Source organism: Mauremys reevesii, linkage group 6 (assembly GCF_016161935.1).
Source record: "Mauremys reevesii isolate NIE-2019 linkage group 6, ASM1616193v1, whole genome shotgun sequence".
NCBI lineage: Eukaryota > Metazoa > Chordata > Testudines > Geoemydidae > Mauremys > Mauremys reevesii.
In genome coordinates this window covers 32,514,158-32,536,347 of record NC_052628.1, presented here as the reverse complement: position 1 = coordinate 32,536,347, position 22,190 = coordinate 32,514,158, and the positions used below count along the sequence as shown (strand labels likewise).

At 39.4% G+C, this 22,190-nt stretch overlaps 1 protein-coding gene and 1 long non-coding RNA gene across 2 annotated transcripts in view; one reads left to right on the top strand and one right to left on the bottom strand.

Moving 5' to 3' along the window:
- Positions 1 to 22,190, top strand: part of LOC120408679 (chondroitin sulfate proteoglycan 4-like) — a 63,247-nt gene that overhangs the window by 23,426 nt on the left and 17,631 nt on the right. Inside the window, exons 3-6 of the mRNA XM_039545852.1 lie at positions 23 to 3,592; positions 4,630 to 5,100; positions 6,788 to 6,964; positions 16,235 to 16,433. Of these exons, the coding sequence (XP_039401786.1) occupies positions 23 to 3,592; positions 4,630 to 5,100; positions 6,788 to 6,964; positions 16,235 to 16,433 (4,417 nt within the window). The remainder of the gene's footprint in view (positions 1 to 22; positions 3,593 to 4,629; positions 5,101 to 6,787; positions 6,965 to 16,234; positions 16,434 to 22,190) is intronic.
- On the bottom strand, positions 3,654 to 18,124 carry LOC120408681. The gene is made up of 4 exons (XR_005600875.1): positions 18,055 to 18,124; positions 17,824 to 17,865; positions 17,607 to 17,728; positions 3,654 to 3,855 (listed from the first exon to the last, which is right to left on the bottom strand). It is a non-coding gene; the product is annotated as an uncharacterized LOC120408681 (long non-coding RNA).

Genomic DNA, 22,190 nt, shown 5'->3' with positions numbered 1-22,190 from the left:
ATTAAAATTTTGTCTCTTACAGTTGAGAATGAACTTTGGAGCAGGGGAACGAGTGCTGCATTCTCAACGGAGCTCCCGGCTAAATGATTTAGCCTGGCACCTGGTTGAATTACATCATGAAAATTATAATGTCACACTGGTAATTGATAAACATTATAGAACTAGTACAAAAATGCCTGGGATTCTATATCAATTAAATATTGAACATGGACTTTACGTTGGTGGGAGCGGTACCCTTGATGTTCCTTACCTTGATAGAGCACTAACCAATTTCCGAGGATGTATCGATGATGTGTTATTCAATCAGCATGAGATCCTAACGTCCCTGAGACCTTATCCTGGGTTCAGAAATGTTCATGAAGTGTCACTGGGATGCAGTGATGAATTCTTTGCAAGTGAAGATGAGCCTATCAGTTTCTTTAGTTCCAAATCCTATGTTTCTTTCCAGCTATGGAATGTCCAGGGTGAAGGATGCTTGGAGTGTACAATACAGACCTCAGCTCAGCGAGGCTTGCTGCTTTATCATTCTGGACGAGCAGGAGATTTCATTGCAATGGAAATTGAGAATGGACTAATTAAGGCCCATATTGGAAAGGGTAAAAGTAGAATGCAGCTTTCTTCTCTTAAGTCAGTCAGTGATAATAAGTGGCACTCCATTGAGTTAAAATTTACTGCACAATATTTGCAGCTGATGTTAGATGGAGAAACAGTGAAAACATCACTGCCTTCCCACAGCAAAATATCCCTTCTTATAGGGCCACTCTTTGTAGGTGGTGTAGATGACAGCACACGGGTAGAAGTGATAAAGTTAGAGCTAACCTCAGTTTCTGGAAAATATGCCAGAGGAGGATCCTTCAAAGGTTGCATAAGAGACCTGAAAGCCAATTCAGAAAAGAGATCATTAAAGAATGTTCTGGTTACAAAGGATGTTTCAGCTGGATGCAAAACAGAGAATTCTTTTAAGACAAATTCTTTTGTAGTGACAACAGAAAAGACTCCTCTTGTAACACCAGCCTCTACTTCTATCTATTTTCCTGAAATCTCCAAACCCCAAGGCAAAGAGGATAGTGGCCATTTCTTGGTTCTAAATAACTTGATTGTCCCAGAGGGTGGACATGCTCCACTTGAATCTAAACATATTAAAGTAAATTTAGAGTTTAAGAAATTAGGGGTTCGTCAGTCACAGATCTTTTTTAAAATAAAGAAGCAGCCCTCTCATGGTTACTTGAGGTTAGGGGTTGAACCAGAGCAGGAGAAGGGCACATTTACGATGTTAGACCTGTGGCAAGGAAGAGTGCTATATGTCCATGATGGTTCTGAGGACACTTACGATAATTTTACTTTTTCCATTTCTGCCAGTAGTAAAAAGGACATACCTCCATATCTGCAAGGACATGAGCAATATGTTTTTAGGATTACCATCATGCCGACAAATGATGTTCCTGAACTTATGCTCCCTGAGGGAAACTTATTTCTTTTGTTAGAGAACTCAAAGAAATGCTTGACTGCTGATCTAATAAAGGTTTCAGATCAAGACACAGACTCTGCCAATCTCAGTCTTTCAGTACTTGGAAATCTGAATACAGATGCAGGATTTTTAGAAAATTCCAAGAATCCTGGGAGAGCCATTATTACTTTTTCTAATGAGGACTTAAAAGAAGGCAACATTTTCTTTGTCCACACTGGGGTCAAGAACTCGAGGATTGTGCTGCGAGCAAGTGATGGAGAGAAAATGAGCAACACAGTTGTGTTGCGTATCATGGCTGTTCCTTTGGATTATAAAGTGGTCAATAACACAGGAATAAAAGTGCTACAAGGCAATGCAGCTTTGATCACACTCAGCCACTTGGCAGTTGAAACAAATGCCATCCAGCAAGAGATGGAGATACGATATGAGATCACAGAATCACCCCAATTTGGTGAAATTCAAAGGCAACATTCTAGCAGAGAGTGGAAGCAAGTAAACACTTTTTCTCAGCGCTCTATTGAGCGCAGCCGTGTGAGGTACTATAGTATTTTCAAAGCATTGCAGCTGGAAAACGTTACAGATCACTTTAAATTTAAGGTTCACATTGGAAACACAATCAGTGATGAGCTTATGTTTCCAATCACAGTGAAATGGTTGAGGTATAATTTATTGAAACATGTTCCTCTAGAAATTGAAAAAACAAAAAAGAAATGTCTGAATTCAGATAATCTTTTTGCTGTGATGATGGATATAGAAATACCTGAAAATGAACTTAATTATAAGTTGTTGTCCTTACCCAAGAAAGGGCAAATGCTCCTTAACAACCAAGCCTTGAAAAAAAATTCAACTTTTAGCCAAAAAAACATTATAGACCATGAACTAGAATATGAATTAATTAACAGACCCCATGAGAACACTCAGGATTCATTTAGATTCCTAATTTTTACGAAGTATTTGGAGTCAAATGTGTATAATTTCAAAATCAACATTAAAGCAGATCTCACAAGCATTATTTTGACAAACAATGGCTTGACCATAACTGAAGGCGAAGGAGCGCTAATAACAAAAAGCAGATTGTTTGCACAAACCCTGGATAATAAGGCCTTTCAATATAAAGTTATAAAGAGTCCTCAACATGGGAAATTAAAACTCATTAACTTTTCAGATTCACCAGAGAGTAATGATAACCTCACCACTTTCAGTAACCAAGATATAATGGGTGAACGCCTTATGTATGTCCATGATGACACTGAGACCGTGTACGATGAATTTCTTGTCATAGCATCCACCAGAGAATCAGGAGAATGGGTGAGCTCTGCTGCTGGAACAGAACCTTTATCAGCAGAGATAAGATTTAATATTTCTGTTGAGCTGAAGAATGATGAGAAACCAGTACGTGCAGTTGATAAGGTATTTCATGTAGTTAAGAATGGACAGCGCTTATTGACCTTGGCAGACCTATGCTACCATGATCCTGATTCTGATTTTGATGACGGGCAGTTGCTGTACACTAGGCGTGGCATTCCTAATGGGGACTTGACTCTAGTGAATGATAACACTCATAGACTCTATCAATTCAAACAAGAAGACCTGGAGCAAAAGCGAGTCCTATTTACACATAGTGGTGCAGATTATGGGCGCTTTGTGTTATTTGTAACTGATGGCAAACACTACACGTCTTCCCTTCTAGAAGTGAGTGCTTCAGAGCCCTATGTTAGACTAGCAAACAATACAGGCTTATTGGTCCAAAAAGGAAAAGAGAGAACTATTACAACAACTAACCTTAGTGCCATCACAAACCAAGACATTAGAAGGGATCACGAGATTACTTATGAGATATTCTTATCTCCAAAACACGGAAGAATCTATGTAAATAATCTAGCAACAGATTCCTTTACCCAACTTGACCTAAAAAGGGGACATGTGATTTATAGGCATGATGACAGTAACAACCTGGTTGACACATTTAACTTTACAGTTTATGCTAAGGATATCCACCAGGATGCTGGAATGCATGTTCGTATGTACTTGGAAAGCCATCAACGTCCACCAAAGATTGTACACAATAACAACCTCTTAGTTGAAGAGGGAAAACCAGTTAAAATCAGTAAGGGGAAGTTGCAGGTGAGTTAAAATTTAGCTTTAATCTTCTATCTGTAATGGATTTTCTTCTTTATTCCTGTTTCCCAGGCATAGCAAGCCCTTTTAATGTCTCAGTTCCACAAAACTGTCATCTTTAACGTAACTAACTTGAATTATTGCTAGATATTCATTTTGGAGAGTAACTCCAATTATGGTATCCGCGCTTGAGAATCCGCTGGCCTCTGTGCAGAAAGGGTTATAGACTTCAGGTAGCCCTGCACTCTGACACTAGCATTCCTCCATCACTAGAAAGAAAAAACAAATCTATCTGTTAAAATAAGACAGAGACCATAGGCTTTGATTCCCTGCATACTTAAAAAAAATTAAGCTGCAGAGACACTGTATTTATCAACACTACAAGAAAACCAGACAGTTTTAAATACATTTATCAATGTATTTGCAGTTCACATTTCATGATAGGTGAACCAATAACAAATATGGGGGGGGGGGGCGGAACTTAAACTGTATCCAAAGTATTTGCTTAAATACAAAGGGTCTGATTGGAGCTATACCAGTATACACAAGCTGAGGATATGGCTTGGAGTTTTAAAAGCATCAGTTCAGAAGCATTAGCTTTGGCCTATTCTGTTTTTCTCTGCACCTATTGGGATCATTTTCATCATTAAAGTAACTACCACAAGGAGGCTCATGTTGCACATTATTGTGCTGATTGTGAAATCACATTCCAAGCAGCATTCCACAGTTCTTAGATAATTAACTCATGATGTTTTTTGTTTTTGTTTTTTCAGTTGAGAGATCTTATGGGACATGTTTTGGGTTTTGAAACACTTTCTCATGCAGTATTACCTAACATACTTAACATAATACTGGAAATGCATTGTGCTAGACATTTGCAGATGTTTATAAATGTTTATAAATAGAGAATTCCAGCCAAATGGGTGGATAAATAATCCATGATTTACTGTCCCAGGATTAAAAGTGAGAAATTCAGAATAGAATTAAAGAAGAAATTGGCTTGTTTTTACTTTAATGACTTTTTGTGTGTGTGTAAATTTAAGGTCGTACATGAAAACAGTTCTGCATCAGAGATAGTGTTCACATTAAGGGCTCTTCCAGTGCATGGATACATTCGGAAGTTTGCATCAGAAGAAGGTTACCTTGGTGCAGAGCAAAAACCAGTTTTGACCTTTACCCAGCAAGATATTGATGATGGCAACGTTCAGTATGTGCAGACAGTTTCTGACCAGCTACAAGACCATTTTTTGTTGGATGTGACCAATGGCATTCGAATGGTCAGTGGAATAGCAATCTCTGTAGACATCATCCCTAAGCTGATTCCATTAGAAGTGCAGAACTTTACAGTAATAGAAGGTGGTTCTAAAGCTCTGGTGGAAGACTATCTAAAAATTTCGAATCAGCATTTCACTGGACTCAATTGTGAATTTATTTTAGTTGAGCCACCAAAGAATGGGCATGTTGGAAACTCTCGCTTTCCTGGAGTAAAGTTAACCAAATTTACCAAAAAACAGGTAATGTGACTATGGTAAGCTTGATCTAAATGTCAGTCCTTTTTTTGTTTGTGGTTTTTTTTAAATGCTGATAATTATTTGTATTGCAGTCATACCTGCAAGTCAGGGTTCCTTTGTGCTAGGCACTATACAAGCTCAATAAAGGACAATCCTTTACCTGAGCAGATTACTGTCTAAGACAAGATGAAATGGGGAAGGGAGAATGAAGGAAACAATGACAGGTAGATGTGTTTTTATATGCCTGCAGCTGCAAGAGACAAATAAGATATGTCACAATTCCCTAATAGGCCCTATTTAGCCATTACTAATTGGCAGTTTCCTGCAAAAGTCATGGTAGAAGTAGCAGGATTGAGGGGGAGGACATTGTTTTTCAGTCTAGTTCTGAGTGAATGTCAAACTAGTGGCAAGGAAGAAACCTTGGATGTGCTTAGTGAGGAAGTGGACAAATATCGGCATTGTTGGTGGAGCAGAGAACGTGGAGATTACATGATAAGATACAAGTGCAAATAAGTTTTGTGTAGCCTTAAAAGGCTATGAAAAAGGTCAGAAAGCCAGTTGAGGGTCTCAAAATCATCTGTTTTTAAGGCCAGAACAGACCATTATAATGTTCTAGTCGGGTCTCCTGCATAACAGTGGGCACATTATTTCACCAAGTAATTCCTACATCAAGCCCATACTTGTGGTTGTGCTAGAGGGTGTTTTTAAGAAAGACATTCAATCTTTATTTAAAGACTTAAAGTGATGGAGAATCCACCCCATCCGTTGGCATGGGGCATGAGCAGGAGTTATGGCAAGATGTTTTGTGATTCACTAGTTTCAAATAATAATGGTTTGATACTGCAAAATAAAGTACTGACGGTTTGCAAAGTATTTTCCCCTTTCAAAAATCTACACCAGAGTTATGGGTGTTAGATGCATATAAAACATATATATTCCTTAATATGCTTACTTGAAAGTAAAGATCCACATTATATATTATTTTGATATGTCGTATTCCAGTGGGATAACTCCTGTCCAAACATGAATATGTATGATTTTATACTACTTTTCAGACTCCTGAATATAGTAAATTGTCTTAAATGGCATGGGATGTAATAAGTCAACAATTCAAAATGAATTGCCAGGTATCTTACATTGCCAACGTAATTGAGAGTCATTTTACATCTGAATGAAAACTCTCTAATTTGAAGGTTTCAATATTTAATTTGTTTCAAAATGCATAAACTGAAATGTGTTAACCTTTGAAAAATGTTAATGAATATAGATTTTTAATTTTTATGGCCCAAACACAGAAATTTGACTTTCAGCTGCAGATAGTGATGTCTTAAGTTGTTTTGCCTCTTCTATATAAAAATGAAACACTTAAGAGGGTTCACTTTTGAAAATTAGTTAACTGTGCTTTAGCTATTTTTATATGAATTCTTTGGGATTTATTGGTTTGTCTTTGACCTTCTGATACAGTTGCATACGTGCCTCACTATATCTGAGGTTATTTCAGAATAACCAAATGCCCATATGCAATCTGATATGCTAGAGATAGAAGAGTGTGCATCAGTGGGAGAAGAATGGAGTCATGAAGGCTGAAAAAGAATTATTGCAGAGCTGGAATGGTTGAGTGCTTTTTGTTTAAAATTTCAAAACATTTTTTGTTTTAATTTCTTTAATTTTCAGTCCATTTATTTTTCAGGTAGAGCAAGAATTAATCTACTATATTCATGATGACAGTGAGGGGGTGAGTGACAATTTTACTGTCATAGCAAATAACACAGAACTGTGGAAACAAAGTTTGCCCCAAACTATATTTGTGACCGTTATGTCGGTAAACGATGAAGCTCCTGTTATAAGTACAAACAAAATACTTAGGGTAAGTTCTTCATACTTTCATCTTTATAATTTTAAAATCTTCATTTTTAACCTGACTTTATCTTATAGGACTGTAATCATACACAGAATAGAGATAGATATGTGTAAACCTGGAAATATATGCTATGTACTAGAAGCCAGTTGTGGTTCTTAAATACCATGGTTATAGGCTCTGTAGATAGAGTGGATACTATGACAATTGTTTGTACATACGGAATCGGATCCTGGCTCTTGCTAAGTTTGTGTTGTGCTGTCCTGGTGGTGCAAAGCAGACCTTAAGCTCACCTAAGAGGCTGGCTGATGATTCCTTTTGTCTAAGAGGAATCCCTGAGTGGCCTAGGGCCTTATAGCTGGATCTGTGCCACTACCTCCTCTTGGCCTTGACATGGGACACATGGTGGTGAAAGGTGTATGGGTGGAGCACTGCTGTCTTTTAACATTCCCTGCCAGGAGTAATGGCAACTTGGATGCAGTTACTAGCCAGCATAAGTCAGAGGAGTCCTGAGGCATTGGCCTTTGGCAGGCTTCAGGATTGAGGGACCATAAAGGCGGCTTCAGATTATTTTTGCACCATCCCTCGGATTCTGCGCCTAGCACCTCTGAACTATTCCTGAGGATCAGGTCCATTGAGATTAATTCTGCTCTTTGTCATATCTCTGCAGCCCCCACTGAAGTCAGTGGAGATAGCATAGGTGTAAGAGAACAGAATTTCACCCACTTACTATGCTTTAGGGAATTGACTAAGTATCTGATATTTCTAATAGGAGACATGAAAGTTTCTCTCAGAAAACGTATGCAGATCTTTTAAAAAGTCCTAATAAAAATAATATTGTATTATACAGTGAGGGTTCAAAATAGAACCACTCCTCACAGTATTACTAGAGAGACTGGAGCTACTACTGTCTGTTACTGCAGGTTTGTTGGGTTGTGGTTGTTAAATATGAATGAAAGATAATATTCTGAAACACCCAAAGCCTGCCTTCTTTGTATAGTTCCCAAAGAACTTGTGGAATTGAAGATTGTAGAATTGGTCTATTTTTTTCTCATAGTAACCATAGATAGCATTTAACCAACCATTCTGTCTTGTAAGGAATAAAGGATGGTTGCTTCTCATCCCTATTTCATATTGGTGTGGCTCCATTTGCTTCAGTGGTATAATTCCAGATTTACATAAATGTGAGAGGATTATCATCTATATTACAACAGTGCCTGCAGGCTGGAGCCCTCTTGTCCTAGGCACTGTAAAAACATAGGAGACGGTCCTGTCCTGAAGACTAGATGACTGGTGATTAAAACAAACATAAAGGGGTGGGGGGTAGGAGCACAGATAATAAAATGTTTATTTTCTTGAAAAATGGTGGTCATGGCCTATCAGCTGTCTAATAGTAAATGAGCTGCAAGTTTATTGTAGGCATGACACCAGAGAAAAGTTTTTTAAAGGAGGGATTTGAAGGAGGATAATGTTAGATATTTACATAGTCCATCAGCCCTAGTATAGTACAGTGCAATTTACAAATTACAACATTTAAAACGTTTGCATTTAATCCTGAGTATGAATGGTATTTGAGTATTGTGTAGACAGATTGAGTACTGTAGGGATTACCATATTTTACCATCATCCATAAACCTTTTCACAGAAGAAAAAAAGAGACAGACTATAATCAGTTTTAGCAGTGTTGCGCTTCACAGTGATGGGATTTACCCACTGCAGGCATCCATCCATACCGCAGTGCACCATAGATATTAGGCTTTTACATCATGCTGAGTCCTGACAATCTGGCAGTTTTCTCAAAGAAGGAGTCAAGTATTACACAATAAACTCCCGCAGGGGAGGATAATTATCTACTGGTGGGGTTCTTCAGGCGTCAACACAGTGGGTATTAACTGTAATCTAGTAATACACCCAGGGGAAAGATGTCCACCAAGACTACTTCCTGATTTCTCTTTCCTTGCGTATAATTGCTTTGAAGAATTATCCTTTGACAGAATTGAGACCCAGCAGCACAGCACATTGATTTTTTTAAAACGATTCTTAGGACCCGGCTTCATAGGAACACATGAACACATGGCAGACCCAAAACTTACCTTTATTTTAAAACATAAATAAATGACACAACTTTTCAATCTAATCCTGAAATATGTCAGTCGTCCAGAACATAGATAAAATGCTATCCACTCAACTGGGCAGCCTGCCTACACCAAACCCACGGTTCTTGTATTCATGACTGTGGTTTTGCTTGTCCCACTTGACCCTTTACTGTGCTTACATACTCTGTTCTTGTGCAGGAACAGGGTACTAAAATACAGAACTACTGCATTTCTGATAGTTATGTGCACACTATACAAAGCTGGAGATTATGATTTATTCCAAACAATCACTTTAAACCAAGCTGAATGCCTAAAATAGATGGGGAAAAATTGGATTATAAAGATTTTTCTTGAACTGGCACCCTGGCTCAGTACTGACTGACTATTATCAGCTGGGAGTTCCAAGGCAGTGCTTACCTAGGGTGAAACTTGCTAAATTCTAGGTTCCAGCCAGGCTGTCCTTGCTCATCCAGGAATCTTGTATTGCTAGCTGTTGAATTTTAACCTGCTTGTAGTAATCTATGTATTTTAAATACAATAGCCCTGGCTTAATTTATACCTTTTTAGAGATGAAGTAAATTTACAAAGCTGAATGAAAATTCCCTGAAAACCACTTTGTTGACCTTGTTGCAAGACCTTGTCAAGAGGATAACCTTTCTCGGAAGAAATTTTTGCATTTCAAGCAATAGATTTGGTCATGTTGCTACTACAGAATATGGTCCTAATCCTGCAAACACTTGTTCATATTATAACTTTACACACTGTTTACCTCAGTAAGACTCCTCACAGTGCATAAAGCTAAACACATGAGCAAGCTTGCAGGATTGGGGTGTAACAAAGCTCTTAAAAGAACAGCTAAGTCAGTAACAAAGCAAAACAAAAACGTTAAAAGTATCAGTTCCCTTTGTTAGCAACAGAGGGCCCCTATGGAATTAAGTATTATACTCTTGGTGGTCTCCAGATGGATACTGAAGTTAAATTTTTAGTCTTGTAATGGGACTTTTTGCCAAACACAACAAACTGTCACACTTACCCACTCAAATGTAAAGCGATTCCTTTGACTCCATTTCCCTCACTTCTGAGGCCTCCTCCGCATTCTTTCTTTAAACCACAGTATTTATGATTGGTATCAGGGTGGTGAACAGAGCAGGTTTTTCCCCCTTCAGTGTTTGTGTGTGGGTGCTGTTTTGTTTTTAAAGGGATGAAGGCTATTGGATTTTCCTTTTTTTGAACTTCTGTATCATTCTGCAATATTTGCATGAACATAACAGATTTGAAAAGTTTTATTAATATGAGAAACATTAGTCTTTTAAAAACAGGAGTACTTGTGGCACCTTAGAGACTAACAAATTTATTTGAGCATAAGCTTTTGTGGGCTACAGCCCACTTCATTGGAAGCATGCAGTGGAAAATACAGTAGGAAGATATATATAGACACTCGGAGAAAATGAAACAATGGGTGTTACCATACACACTCTAATGAGAGTGATCAGTTAAGGTGAGCTATTACCAGCAGGAGAGAAGAAAACGTTTTGTAGTGGTAATCAAAATGGTCCATTTCAGCAGTTGACAAGAAGTTGTGAGGAACAGTTGCGGGGCGGGGAAGGAATAAACATGGGGAAATAGTTTTACTTTGTGTAATGACCCATCCACTCCCAGTCTTTATTCAAGCCTAATTTAATGGCGTCCATTTTGCAAATTAATTCCAATTCATCAGTCTCTCATTGGAGTCTGTTTCTGAAGTTTTTTTATTGTAATATTGCGACTTTTAGGTCTGTAATCGAGTGACCAGGGAGATTGAAGTGTTCTCCAACTGATTTTTGAATGTTATAATTCTTGACGTCTGATTTGTGTCCATTTATTCTTTTATGTAGAGACTGTCCGGTTTAAAACGTGATACTCTCATAAAAAAACAACCTTCCACACAAACTTCCTCATGGCTGAACTTTACAAAAACTAGACAAGCCATTTACAACACACACTTTGCTTCTCTACAAAGGAAAAAGGACAGTAAACTATTTAAACTTCTACATGACACAAGGGGTCACAACAGTGGTTCCCTTAACCCACCCAGCAATATTGTTAATCTTTCCAGCTATTCTCTTAGGACAGACTCGGGGCCTCTCCTTCTGCCCCTCCACCCCCACAAACATGATACAGTTCTGCGGTGACCTAGAATCCTATTTTCTACATCTCCGACTCAAGGAACATTTCCAACACACCTCTGAACAACATACTAACACACAGAGACTTTCCTACCAACACTACAAAAAGAAGGATTCTGGGTGGACTCCTCCCGAAGGTCGAAACAACAGACTGGACTTCTACATAGAGTGCTTCCACCGATGTGCACAGGCTGAAATTGTGGAAGAGCAGCATCACTTGCCCCATAACCTCAGCCGTGCAGAACACAGTGCCATCCACAGCCTCAGAAACAACTGTGGCATCATAATAAAAAAGGCTGACAAAGGAGGTGCTGTCGTCATCATGAATAGGTCAGAATATGAACAAGAGGCTGCTAGGCAGTTCTCCAACACCACATTCTACAAGCCGTTACCCTCTGATCCCACTGAGGGTTACCAAAAAACTACACCATCTGCTCAAGAAACTCCTTGAAAAAGCACAAGAGCAAATCCGCACAGACACACCCCTAGAACTCCGAGCAGGGATATTCTATCTGCTACCCAAAATCCATAAACCTGTAAATCCTGGACACCCCATCATCTTAGGCATTGGCACCCTGACAGCAGGATTGTCCGGCTATGTAGACTCCCTCCTCAGGCCCTACGCTACCAGCACTCCTAGCTTCTTCGAGACACCACTGACTTCCTGAGGAAACTACAATCCATTAGTGATCTTCCTGAAAACATCATCCTAGCCACTATGTGTAGAAGCCCTCTACACCAACATTCCACACAACGATGGACTACAAACTGTCAGGAACAGTATCCCCGATAATGTCACGGCAAACCTGGTGGCAGAACTTTGTGACTTTGTCCTCACCCATAACTATTTCACATTTGGGCACAACATATACCTTCAAATCAGTGGCACTGCTATGGGTACCCACATGGCCCCACAGTATGCCAACATTTTTATGGCTGACTTAGAACAACTTTTCCTCAGCTCTCGTCCCCTAATGTCCCTGCTCTACTTGTGCTACATTGATGCCATCTTCATCATCTGGACCCATGGAAAAGAAGCCCTTGAGGAATTCCACCATGATTTCAACAATTTCCACCTCACCATCAACCTCAGCCTGGACCAGTCCACACAAGAGATCCACTTCCTGGACACTATAGTGCTAATAAGCGATGGTCACATAAACACCACCCTATACCAGAAACCTACTGATCGTTATACTTACCTACATGCCTCTAGCTTTCATTCAGACCACATCACATGATCCATTGTCTACAGCCAAGCGCTACAATACAATTGCATTTGCTCCAACCCCTCAGACAGAGACAAACACCTACAAGATCTCGATCTAGTGTTCTTACAACTACAATACCCACTTGCTGAAGTGAAGAAACAAATTGACAGAGCCAGAAGAGTACCCAGAAGTCACCTACTACAGGACAGACCCAACAAAGAAAGTAACAGAACGCCACTAGCCATCACCTACAGCCCCCAACTAAAACCTCTCCAGTGCATCATCAAGGATCTACAACCTATCCTGAAGGACGATCCCTCACTCTCACAGATCTTGGGAGACAGGCCAGTCCTTGCTTACAGACAGCCCCCCAACCTTAAGCAAATACTCACCAGCAACCACAGACCACACAACAAAAACACTAACCCAGGAACCTATCCTTGCAACAAAGCCCGTTGCCAACTCTGTCCACATATCTATTCAGGTGACACCATCATAGCACCTAATCACATCAGCCACACTATCAGAGGCTCGTTCACCTGCACGTCTATCAATGTGATATATGCCATCATCTGCCAGCAATGTCCCTCTGCTATGTACATTGGCCAAACCGGACAGTCTCTGCATAAAAGAATAAATGGACACAAATCAGACATCAAGAATTAAAACATTCAAAAAACAGTTGGAGAACACTTCAGTCTCCCTGGTCACTCGATTACAGACCTAAAAGTCGCAATATTACAACAAAAAAACTTCAAAAACAGACTCCAATGAGAGACTGATGAATTGGAATTAATTTGCAAAATGGACACCATTAAATTAGGCTTGAATAAAGACTGGGAGTGGATGGGTCATTACACAAAGTAAAACTATTTCCCCGTGTTTATTCCCCCCCTCCCCCGGCCAACTGTTCCTTACAACTTCTTGTCAACTGCTGAAAATGGACCATTTTGATTACCACTACAAAACGTTTTTTTCTCTCCGGCTGGTAATAGCTCACCTTAGCTGATCACTCTCATTAGAGTGTGTATGGTAACACCCATTGCTTCATGTTCTCTGAGTGTGTATATATATATATATATATATATATATATATATATATATATATATATATATATATATATATATATATATATATATATATCTTTCTACTGTATTTTCCACTGCATGCATCTGATGAAGTGGGCTGTAGCCCACGAAAGCTTATGCTCAAATAAATTTGTTATTTATTTGAGCATAAGCTGCCACAAGTACTCCTGTTCTTTTTGCAGATACAGACTAACACGGCTGCTACTCTGAAATTAGTCTTTAAGTTCACTCTGTAACTTAAAACCATAAGTATTCTAAACAATTACAAGGGAATTGCTAGGACTTTTAGTCCAGTTGAACAATCAAAAAGAGAAACCTTGTCAGAGAACAGCTAACAGATGAGAGCTCTGATTCAGAAAAGCTCACAAATATGGGCTTAAGTTTGTCCCTATTCATGACAGCTCTTGAGTACATGGTAAACATTCGGCACCTATTTGAAACCCATTTACTTCATTGTGTCTTAAACAAAAGCCTTTAAAGTTAAGCATGTTTTAAGCAGCATTTTTTGAAAAAATCAGGGGGATTCAGGTTGAAGAAAATAAAAATCCTGACTCTGCTGGTCTCGTTTATCTATGCATTTAAGTAAGATTTAGCAGTAGTAAGGTCTGGCTGTACCTCAGTGTAGCCACAAGGTGGCTATATTTTCGTATATGTGGAATTTTTCATGAAAAAAATCTAACAGTTATTTATCCTTTTTGTTAATTAATTCTCCTTAACAGTGTATCTCTATAAGCAGAACACTGTGGATTAGGTCAACAGGGTATTTTTCATTTCTCAGCAAGAAAGGTCGTGAACCTTCCTGTGTATTGTAATAGTGGAATGTTTTAGGAAAATGCAGAATATTAATGCAAAACTGACATCTCGGAAGTTCTGCATACTTTTTTCGTTCTGTTCTTAAGAAAACCTTGATCTCCACCCTATGTGATGCAAATAGATGTGGGAAACAAGTCACTTGTACTTGTAAAGTATTTGCAGTATTTCAAGTGTTTGCCTCCTTACATTCCATTTCAGCTCATGGATCTCCTTTCATTCCTCATGTATCACATTATATGGCACACAGAGAATCCTAACACATAGTGTGCACACAAAAAGGCATTGTGTGTAAGCATGCTGGGGAGGCATGGAATAAACAATATCTTTATAGCTAAAAAGCCCTATTATTTTTCAAGGAGAATTTGTCAGTCATACAGAGGTTTAGCATTGGAGTTACACATGAGTACACATTTGCATACTCCTTTGTAAATATTCTCCCTAGTGTTTTACCATTTATATGCAATATATTATATTTTTCTATATACAGGATGATGCGATATAAAAGTATTGGCATGAGTTTGGGGTGGCTACAAATCATCAAACAAGTGGCAATAAAACCTTTACATAGTGGTCATTTTTTAGGAGAAGTGAAATTACTTTTGTCAAGGATATTTCCCCCCGCATTAAACTACTAACGTAACCTTACCATCAAATAGCTATTGATAATGAATTAAAGAGCAGGATTGGGCAGAGGCAAGAAAAGCCATTGGAATCAAATGCAATAAGATATTATTAATACACTAAAAGTCAGAGAGGTAAATTATATCTGTTCTGCACTTTAACTAGAACTGTTGATTATCAACGATTTTATATTATAAATCAACTCTTCATGGAATGAGCTAGTGTGCATATGTTGAATATCTGTGGACTTGATTTCAGCTTATAATAGATATGTCCTATCCTGAGCTCTAGGCACCTTAACCCATAATTAAAAATGCAAACAGATCAAAAGTAAAGCCAACAGTTGCTCTTTACTTTCAAACCAGAAAATAATCACCCAAAATTAAATGAAGCCCACAGAATGCTCCATCCTGGGATATCAGTACTTTACGGCCTTATCACTGCCCTGAAGACAGAGAGACATGTGTCATGTTTGCACTAGAATTGCTAGAATTAAAGTAGTGGGTTTTATGCTGTGTTCACAAATGCTAGTTTTTTGTCTTAGTTTAGGCTTTGATTCAAAGTGCTGAGCAACTGTCAGAAATGCTGAGTACCTTCATCTCCCATGCAGTCAGTACCTCCAAGAGCTATTCAGTCCTTTACAGGATTGAGCCCTTGGTGCATATTGTGAGCAGATGGGAGTTGAACGAGAATATTTAGTTTAAAAAACTGTTGCCTTTTTATTAGAAGTTGTATTGTATTTAATCTGTCGTCTTTCCTATGGCTCAAATCTGTGACATCTCCAGTGCCATTTATTGCAGTGCAAGTTGAGGGCACTGAGTGTTTTGCTCACAATAAAGGACATGGCACTAACACTCCATGAAATAAACTGCTGCATTTGTCAGAGACAGAGTACAGACACTGTCAGACATTTGCATTGTCCTCTGAAATACTGATTTATGCAGGAGGTGGTTGATGGACACAGGTCTGGAGGGATCATCCTGGTCCAGTTCCCTGCTGTTGCCCTGGTCCAGTTCCCTGCTGATGCAGGTAACCACATTATGTAATCCTGTTCATAAATAGGATTATATAACGTATCAAGCTATCTTAAAACTAGTTAGGTTGTTTGTTGGTGTTGCTTGATATCTTGAAGTTTTAAATAATTTCAGAATATTAAACACTACAGTCAATGATCAGAAACCATATTGGATTACAGGGTTACCTGTTTTAGCAACATGAGATACAGTGAATCAATCCAATCCATGTAATTTTTTCTTCGTCTGTTTTTTGTTTTTGTTTTTTAAGGTTTGGGTGGGCTCAGTTACGGAAATAACAGTTGATGACCTTTGTGCAGAAGATAAAGACTCCTCAGCATCAGAGCTAGTGTACTCTATTACTCCACCTAGCAATGGCCACTTGGCTCTTAAGTCTTCTCCAAACAAAAGCATCCTTAATTTTACCCAGGCTCATATAATGGAAGGACAGCTGGTGTTTGTACACAATGGTAGGTAGTTCTAAAACTACCATATGGGAATATTCTGTTATGTAATCCTATGGGGATATTCACAGATGTAATCCCATGGAGATATTCTTGTAACATGATGTAATTTTAGAAGCACTAATTAAGTGACATATGATCTCACAAGCAAAATAGGGAAGGGTTCAGGTCATTTCCTGAGTAGGTAACTTCCAGCAAACACCTAGGTGTTGTAGGAAGTAGTACTGGTAATTCAGTGATGTATTGATTGATTTATTTGTATTACCATAGCACCTAGCAGCCTTAATCATGGATCAGGACCTCATTGTGCTACATGATGTACAAACACAGAACAAAAACCAGTCCTGTCTCCAAAGAGCTTACAAGACAACAGCTGGATACAGGCAGACTGTCGGGAATACAGTAAAACAGTGACAGAGTATTGGTCAGCATGATAGGCATTGGTCTCAGCACAGCAGCAGCCAAGCCACTGTCACACTTTCTTTAGGCATCACAGCAAGGGAGAGTTTTAAGAAGGGTTTTGAAGGTGCATAATGAGCTAGTTTTGAGGATTTTAGGGAGCTTCTTCCAGACGTGAAAGGTGGCATGGGTGAAAACATGAAGATACCTGTTTGAAAATTTAACAAATGACCAATGCAGGCCGACATCATGGGCTGATTGGAGGTGGAAGTCGACATCTCAGTATTGAATGAGAGATGATATGTCAGGTGGAGATAGATTGTGAAGAGCCCTGAAAGTGAAGTCAAGTTTGATAGAGAAGAGACAAGCCAGTGAAGGAATGCAAGGAGATGGGAAACATGATCAAAGTGACAGGCTAGGAAAATGATCTCATGGCAGCATTCTGAATGAATATGAGCGGGACAAGATTTCATTTGTCAAGGCCACAGAAAAGGATGTTGCAGTAATTGAGATGTGAGATGAAGCCTGATGAGAGTTTTAGCTGTGTGGAGGGATAGGAAAGGCTGTATCATAGTACATGGTACTTTTCCTTCTGTGTCAGTAGTGAACTGATGCCCACGTATTGTGTTAGGGAACACGGTGATGCTGATACCATCTTTTGAATGAGATGTAAAACTGAGTTTCTGACCACTTCTTGTTAAGGATCTCAAGGGACTTTTTGTAAGGGAAGGGTTCTTAACTTTAGTGATCAGCTAGATGTCAGCTTCTGTATTTACCTACCTTAATTTCCTCTGCAGTTTCAACTGGATATAGCATTCTTTAGTATAGTATAGTGTTCCTTAATGCCTCTTCTAAACTCCTTGTGTATGGTTGCTGTGTGCTGTTTGTCAGTTGCTGCATTTCTGTAGTGGGTGAAATTATTTTTCTGTATATTTCATATTTCAGTGTGTATTATAAGGAAGGGTATAAAACAAACCTTTGTTAAGCAACTGATTACCTGCACCACCTGACTTAGGCTTCTTTGATTTTGACTGCTTCGCTAAAGAAAAAGGATTCAATTAGTTTTATAGAAGTTACGAAACATCCTTAACAACAGTATCTAATAGTATAGGATATAAGAAGACAAAAATGATATTGGACTGTGCTTTGGCTACATAAATTAGAAAATTTGTTGATATTTAGGTTTTCAAAATCAAATTACACAACCACAACACAAAATAATACTTACACACAGTTACTCTATTGTGAAGAAGACTGTTTAGATTTTTGACTGATTCCTTCAGGATAGGGCCTCACTTGTGCCAATTGGTTGTCAACTCCAGTGTTGCTAAGACAACAAAGGAAAAACAATCCAAAACTGAATCATAAGAACATAAGAATGGCCCTACTGGGTAAGACCAAAGGTCCATCTAGCCCAGTATCCTGTATTCTAACAGTGGCCAGTTCCAGGTGCCCTAGAGGGAATAAACAGAGCAGGTAATCATCAAGTGATCCATCCCCTGTTGCTCATTCCCAGCTTCTGGCAAACAGAGGCTAGAGCAGTGGTCCCCAACCTTTTCTGCTGGCGGGTGCCAGCCGAAGGACCACTGCGGCGGTGGAGCACCCGCCGAAATGCTGCCGGCAACGCCTCTCGATGATGCCGCTTGCCGTCAACAAGCGACGTCATCAAGAGGCGTCCCTGCCGAAATTCAGGAGTGACTCCTCTCGATGACGTCACTTGTCAGCGACAAGCGGCATCATCGAGAGGTGTCCCTACCGAAATGCCGGCGGGTGCTCTCCCGGGGGGCAGGACGCGGGCGCATTAAGATGCCCCTGCAGGCGCCATGGCACCCGTGGGCCCCGCTTTGGGGACCACTGGGCTATAGACACCATTCCTGCCTATCCTGGCTAATAGCCACTGATGGACCTGTCCTCCATGAATTTATCTAGTTCTTTTTTGAACCCTGTTATGGTCTTGGACTTCACAACATCCTCTGGCAGTTCACAAAACTGTTTGGTCAATTCTTATACATGCCAGTTCGCCAAGGTCTCCTTCCCAATAAATCTATAGTAGTCAACCCTTTTAACCTATTTCCCAATGAATGATATTAGCCCAGGCTAATGGGGCTGACTAACAGTCCTATCTACCTAAAATAAACTCCTGCATTTATGACAGATTGTATAGACTGAGTACAGTACAAGAAGCTCACTCACCGGGTCTCATCTTATGTCTATATACACCTAGAATTTGAAAGATGGTATGAAACTGTTAGCTATGATAGACACATGTACAGTTCTACAATCTTAGTTACTAATTGTAACTTGCACAGTTTTAAAGCTACTTTACAAAAATTTTGGTTGGAACTTGTTCCAAAACAAAGAGAGACAATATAACTCTGACAATCTTTAAAACACATACACAAGCATGTACACTTACTTATTAATTAGATACTCAGTTTCAGAAAGTGGTCAATTGACTGATTTGAGTCATCCAAGAGAAATTCTATATGGTACTTATCACTGGATCTATGCTCAGCCATCAGCTTTCAGCTCAGTTAGTGTTCACAGAAGGAGTTGACATGCAAATGCTGGTGGAGCAAAGGATGCACATGACTGTAGTCTTTTCCTAATACGCTACCAGGCAACCCAACTTGCTGGAAATTAGTAAAAGACAGTTAAAGATGCCTATCTAAGATAGGTTCTTGTTGTCACCAGGAAGACTCCCAGGTGGCTGGTCCAGGACCTCAGTCTTCTCCTTTCCAGGTGTCTTTGGCTTTTGGGAAGCAATGTATTGAAGAAGACAGGCCATTTTATTCTATATCTGCTGTGTGGTCCAACTTGATTTGTCTTCTTGGAAATGGCAACATTGACCAATCAGATTGTGACCCATTTCCTTCCAAAGATTTGAATTGTCCAGTCAAAATGAGAATCATCCCCTCAGTCAGGGACAAGACATTAGCTTTTGAGTTCTTGTAACTGGGACTGGAATTTTGCAGTCTTTTTGTGTAACACACCTTATTGCATCAGCGTGTTTAAGAAAAGTTAGGCCATAACTGTTGCAGTCATCTTGGGCCATACCTTGAACACTGACTGGTTTGCTCCAGTCAGCAATTTACCTCTGCATGTTGCTTTCCATGGGCCCCTTTCAGTGCATCCCTTGGCCAGCATTGCAGTTATGCTTGGTCAAGTTGCAGTTTCTCCATCAACACTTGTCTAGCTGCTGAAATGTCCAGTTTAAAATTCATATAGTTTATACAAAGTCTCTCCATTTTCTTTTATGCTCTTTAAATGTAATAGTCCATTATACAGTGCAAAGTCAATTCAAGAACTGTTGTTCTCCAGCCAATCAGAATAGCTTTATAAATCTTCCATTTCTGTTCTTTTAACAGCAGTGGTAGTCTGTAGGGCTAATCTAAGTCTGTGCATTATTACTCAAACAGTTACATTTCTGATTATTCTACTCTGGGTCAAGTATCTTTATAAACACAGTACTTGGTTTCAGTTCCTTTTTTTCACTGCCTCTTTCAGCAGAGATGTATTTCACTAACTTGACAGCATAAGCATGTTTGATTGCAAACATTAGCCTTACTTCTTCTCTTTATCACTTAAACTAAAATAAACCAACATGAATGCAACCTCTTTCTTTTCTAACAGAATTGTCCATGAAGTGAACTCTGTCACTAAAGTTTATAATATTTTGCTCAAAGCTGTATTACTTATAGTTGGCTTCCCTTTTGTACGCATTTTATTTATAATAATAGATTCCAGGAAGTTCCCCATTTTGCTACTATATCTGGCACATCGTATCGTATCTATGTTTGTGTCAAACTGTCCTGCAAAGCTCAAGTGTGAGTAGCAACTTCAGGGAAGACTGTTAAGAACCAGGGCTCAAACCCCAAATTGGTTATGAGTTCTCACCAACAATTATCAAGTGTAAACTCCTCAAACACTGTAACAGCCTTGCCATTAAGTCATAGACAGTGCCCTTGGGTACTTGGATCTACCTTGTCACCCAGTTAAGCTTACTTTTGTGATAGATGATCTCTTACACTAAAAATCACAGCAATATTCAGGTTATTTCCAGTCCCAAAGGACCAGTCACTTAGCCCAGGTCAAATGCACCTTAACAAACTAAAAACAACACTTGTAGCCAATCCTGTAATAAACTATCTAAAGATTTATTAACTAGGAAAAGGAAATAAGAGGGTTATTTAGAAGGTTAAAGCAGGTAAACATATATACACAAATGAGTTCCAATCCAAAAATTTCAAAAAGTAATAGAAGCTTCTATAATAACTCAGGCCAAGCACTGTGGATCTTTTGCTTATGCTTAGTAATCCTTGCCCCTCAGAGTCCAAGCCACATAAAAGATACAGTTCCTCTTTTTAAGGGCTTTTTATTCCTTTCCCTTCTGCTTCACATTGCCAATTCAGCTGTTGGGAGACGAATTCACTTGAATGTCTCCTTTTCGTTGTGGGGGGTGGTGTTGGTAGCAATCAACAAAATCTTTTGTCCCCTGATGTTCCACAATAGTTCATCTGATGTTGATGGTCCTTCTTTGTTGGGCAGGAGCAGGGCCGGCTCCAGGCACCAGCCTAGCAAGCAGGTGCTTGGGGCAGCCAACGGAGAGGGGCGGCACGTCCGGCTCTTTGGCGGCAATTTGGCGGCGGGTCCCTCACTCCCTCTCGGAGCGAAGGACCAGACGCCGAATTGCTGCCGAAGACTGAAGCAGTGGTGGTAGTGCCGCAGATTGCAATCATGGCTTTTTTTTTTTGCTTGGGGCGGCAAAAACCCTGGAGCCGGCCCTGGGCAGGAGACAACACATCCTGTTGGAAATTAGTCCTTTCACGCTCATTAATGCTTCTCTCCTGTCTGGTGATTTACAGTTACAGAGCAAACACTTAAATATTACCTTATAACATGGGATACAGATATTATAAGTGAGATAAAGTCTAGCACATTCTTATAACTCTAATACCTGTTTTAACAATACCAACACACAGGTGAGCCAGACTGGTTCCAGCTATGCATTTATTGTCAGTTGAGACCCAGGGGCCTTGGCATGAGCTGGCAACTAGTCTGCATGCATCACAGTTTGATGTTAATGTAATATGATTTTTAATTCATTCATAGACAGGGAAAAAGGGGAAGTTTCTTTAGCTACACCAGCAGAACACGTCTGTGAAAGGCTGCAACAGCTCTGAGTTTCCTCAAACTGTTGAAGAAATTTAGCTGTTAGATCTTGGGTTTTTATTCTCTCAACACTCTGTTCTAACTTTACTAGCAGTCCTTCATGCCTGGGCAATTCTTAAATAGAAAATACTCATAATTTTGGGGCCTTAGTTACCACAGTATGTTAAGTGTGTGGGTTCCTCTCTGATGCAA